This window comes from Populus nigra, chromosome 17 (genome assembly GCF_951802175.1).
Source record: "Populus nigra chromosome 17, ddPopNigr1.1, whole genome shotgun sequence".
In the NCBI taxonomy this organism is placed as follows: Eukaryota; Viridiplantae; Streptophyta; class Magnoliopsida; order Malpighiales; family Salicaceae; genus Populus; species Populus nigra.
This window is the reverse complement of record NC_084868.1, coordinates 7,616,315-7,620,245: the sequence shown is the minus strand read 5'-3', so window position 1 is coordinate 7,620,245 and position 3,931 is coordinate 7,616,315. Positions and strand designations below refer to the sequence as shown.

General features: G+C 37.0%; 1 protein-coding gene across 1 annotated transcript; it reads left to right on the top strand.

The window, feature by feature from the left end:
* Window positions 1–319: 319 nt before the first annotated feature.
* LOC133676554 (nuclear transcription factor Y subunit B-10-like) lies at window positions 320–3,728 on the top strand. The gene is made up of 7 exons (XM_062098237.1): window positions 320–519; window positions 652–885; window positions 975–1,104; window positions 1,343–1,348; window positions 1,428–1,502; window positions 1,652–1,708; window positions 3,353–3,728. The coding sequence occupies exons 2-7, from the start codon at window positions 662–664 to the stop codon at window positions 3,389–3,391; spliced, it is 531 nt and encodes a 176-aa protein (XP_061954221.1). The 5' UTR covers window positions 320–519; window positions 652–661; the 3' UTR covers window positions 3,392–3,728.
* Window positions 3,729–3,931: the final 203 nt, after the last annotated feature.

Below are 3,931 nucleotides of genomic sequence, written 5' to 3'. Positions count from 1 at the left end.
TTAAAATCACAAAAAAGGAGGGTCAATTTGTGCCCTTTTTGTTGCAAGTTTTAATGGTGGGGGTAATTGGGTTGGTTTGATGGATAAGATATGTAATTGGAAATGTCCTTTGTTAAGAGATCTAAGTTGAGAATGATGTAATAGTTGAGGGACGAATATGATTTTTCTCGTGTCAGGAAGACCTAGTTCCTGCTCTGCTGGCCTTTGAGTTTGACACGAGGTGAGTGGATAGAACGACGTCGTTAAGTGAATCGAAGCACAAAATAAGCCGAAAGTTTCTGATACCTCGTGGGTCTAATAAGATATCGACGAAATCTCGAAACGGAAAGAAATCGCAGAAACAAATAAATAAAAATTAAAAACAACCAGAAAGAGAAGAGAGAGAAAGAACAGAAAAACCAACGGTGTTGATAAACCTCATTCTCTCATCTCAGTCGTCTCCTTTCACCTCGCTTCTCCAGCGTCCGATCCAATTATCCCTTCCCATCCGCGCCCTCTTTTTTCTTCTTCTTTTAACAGGTAATAAATTAAACACACACACACACACACACACACAAGCACTTACTCTCTCTCTCTCTCTCTCCCTCTCTAAATTCTATTCCTCTGATTGCTGTTTTGATCAATCAATTATGATTATTGGTGGTGAGTTAGGGTTTTCGATATGGCGGCAGAGGCACCGGCGAGTCCAGGGGGTGGAAGCCATGAGAGCGGAGACCAAAGTCCTCGTTCTAATTCTAATGTACGTGAACAAGACAGGTTCTTACCGATCGCAAATATCAGTAGGATTATGAAGAAAGCGCTACCTGCTAATGGAAAGATTGCTAAGGATGCTAAAGAGACTGTTCAAGAATGTGTTTCTGAGTTTATTAGCTTTATCACTAGCGAGTAAGTGGTGTTATTTAATTTTGTTTAGTTTTTTCCTTTGGTTTGATTTGTGATTGAATTGTTGACTTTGAGGGTTTCGTTTGGTGTAGAGCAAGTGATAAGTGTCAGCGAGAAAAGAGGAAGACGATAAATGGTGATGATTTGCTTTGGGCTATGGCTACGTTAGGGTTTGAGGATTATATTGATCCTCTTAAGATTTACCTGTCTCGATACAGAGAGGTGATAATTTATTTCTACTATTTTTTATTTTATTTTTGTACCTGATTTAATGTTAGATTTTGCTTGGTGGTTTAAATTATAAGAAACGGATATGGAATGGGATTTGGGAATTTAATTTTTGTTGCTGTTTTGTATTGTTTTTTAGTATGCGAGATAGTGATTTTGTTGCGATTTGAGTAAATGATGTCTGACTGATGTTTTTGTTGTTATGTGTATGGGGATTGAATGGATGATGCAGATGGAGGTATGTCAATTATTATGTGCTTTTGATATTTTCTTGTTTTGGAGTGTTTGGATATATAATGAGATACGGCGTTTGATAGGGTGATACCAAGGGATCTGCGAAGGCTGGAGATACATCTGCTAAAAAGGATGTTCACCCTGGTCCAAATGCGCAGGTGAAATGGAGCTTTATGTTGCTGAGTTACTGCCATTTCTTGTTTTTAGTCAATCAACGTACCTCCTTGTCTTTATTTTATAGTGCTAACTTTTAGCAACCCTATCATAATCATCTTATATTGGGATATTTGGCAAATAAATTTTCCAGATTTCTCATCAAGGTTCTTTCTCACAAGGTGTTAGTTATGGAAATTCAAATTCTCAAGTAAGCACCCTCTCCCTCTCTCTCTCTCACACACTGCACAGTGTGCTAATCATTCTTGGAATATTTCTTCTCATCTGGACATTACATTAATGTAAGCATAACATTATGCTTGAGGAACACAATTTAATTTTAATAGGAAATAGGTTTTTTATTTTTTTGGGTGGTAAAGATTACTTCATTACAGCTAGGAAATCAAGCTAGGTTGGATCCTTAACTTCCTTTGTAAATTAACATCAGCGTACCTAAGAAATTATCCTTCCTTCTCTGAAAGGATTTGCTTTATATCATTAAATGTATGGGATGGTCAATTATTGTGTAATAACTGTTCTCCAGTTTTTATATTGGCTAATAACTGTCTTAACTATTTGCTAGCTACATGTCAACATGTCACGCACATCTATTCAGATACACTTGGTTGCTAGATTAGGGCCCTGGTAAGGTTATGCATGTGTGTGCCAGCTTTGGTTTGCAAGCCTAAGGTCTTTGTTATTGAACTGTTGAATTATTCTGTCTTGCATATGGGGATATATCTTTATCAAGGGGATTGTAGCATTCTTCCATCCAAATGACACCACCTTGCTTCCTTATTATGTTATATATGGTGCTACCATTCCATGCCACCAGTGCGTTTCCTGCCTTCTGCTGTCATTGCTGCTGACACTATCACCATCTAATGCCATATGCCATCAGCATTGCTACCATGAAGTTTTCAGCGCCACCATTACCTTTTCTGCCTTTATTTGACTGCTATACAAAACAGTTACCATCACCACTATACTGTACAAATCATCTACTTTCATGCAGTTGCCACCGTCATAGCATCTCAATTTCCATCAACACCCTATCCCATGCGATGTGTCATTGCTGTCGTCCCCTCCTTTAAATTTTTAGTAGTTTTATAGTAAAGTAACTTAAACTCAAATCTATAGCAATCCAAACAATAGGATAGATTAAGCTGTGCTCTGATTAACTCCAAACGAGTCCCAAGATGTATCAATACCCCCTTTGGGTTCTGGGTGGTTGAGTGTGATCTGTAGTTAGTGCAACTATACAGCTCTAGAGGCTAGTTACTAGAGATTAAATGGTTTTCAATTAGTCATTGTGGTTTTAATTGTTTGAGACATGATGAGAGATGGACTTATTTCATCTTAAATCTTTCCTGTTCAAGTTAAAGTGTACTGAAATATAATGTGAACAAGAGGAACTGGAATTTCAGACTTTCTGATATGTTCCTGTTCATTGACAATTATGTGAAGAGTGATTCTGAATTTGATATGCACGCCCAATCCTAATTTTTGTGTGAATGTGTTCAAAATCCCACACATACTCTGGCACTTCTGTCATGTGCAGAGCATGGGATGGGGGTGGGTATTTTGGATTTGATTTTGTTTTTAGCCAGGATTCACTATTTGAACCGTTACTCTTCATCTTTTCCTTCAATTGTCGTTTCTAAATTGTTTTGATAGTAAACTCTTTTAACTTTATACTCTCTTTTTTTCTTAGCATTCATGGTTGGTTGCATCTCCATATAATCCTGGAGTGATTTGGTTGATGGAACTAAAAGAGTTATCGCTATATAACAAATTCCCTTTTCATTTCATAGTCTAGTATTTTTATTTACTAGACTTCTCTAAATGTTTGCAGGCTCCGCACATGATGGTCCCTATGCAAAGCAACGAGTAGATATGTGCTCTTTTACAATGAATTCTGTCATTTAGAAGGTATTGAATTTCTCATCCAGTTCCTAGAACCAATAGTGTTTCAAAACATAAAACATTGGTATGGTGTAAGCACTGACAGCTTGAGTGGTTTTTATTCACTTGTTGTATCCTGGGTTGTTTCCGGTAAGATTTGTATAATTTGGGTATCTATCGGAGGTAGAATGACTCTTGAAGCATTGTAAATGATGGGAACTTGTAACTTGTGTCTTGATTTTTAGACTGGGTACTTGCAAGGGTCTGTCACTCTGTTCTTATATATAAAACCGGGGCATCTTTTAATGATGCAGTGATTTTATTCATACTATGTTAATGCTATAATTGGTTTAAACAGTGAATGAAGGCCTCTGATCTTAAGAAGACTGGTTTCCAATTTCTTTACTTTTATCACAAGCTGGAAAAGAAAAGAAAATGCAAGGATGAATGGACTCGAATAACATCTAGATTTCACCTGTTGTGACTTTTAACTTTGGCCAGATCGAACTTTTTCAGTTTTATTTATCCC

Bases quoted from the DNA above. Each gene is read 5' to 3' on its own strand.
- LOC133676554 (XM_062098237.1), top strand. From the start codon at position 662: ATGGCGGCAGAGGCACCGGCGAGTCCAGGGGGTGGAAGCCATGAGAGC. The intron at 886-974 runs GTAAGTGGTGTT...CGTTTGGTGTAG, and splicing joins ATTAGCTTTATCACTAGCGA to AGCAAGTGATAAGTGTCAGC. The intron at 1,503-1,651 runs GTGAAATGGAGC...TAAATTTTCCAG, and splicing joins ACCCTGGTCCAAATGCGCAG to ATTTCTCATCAAGGTTCTTT.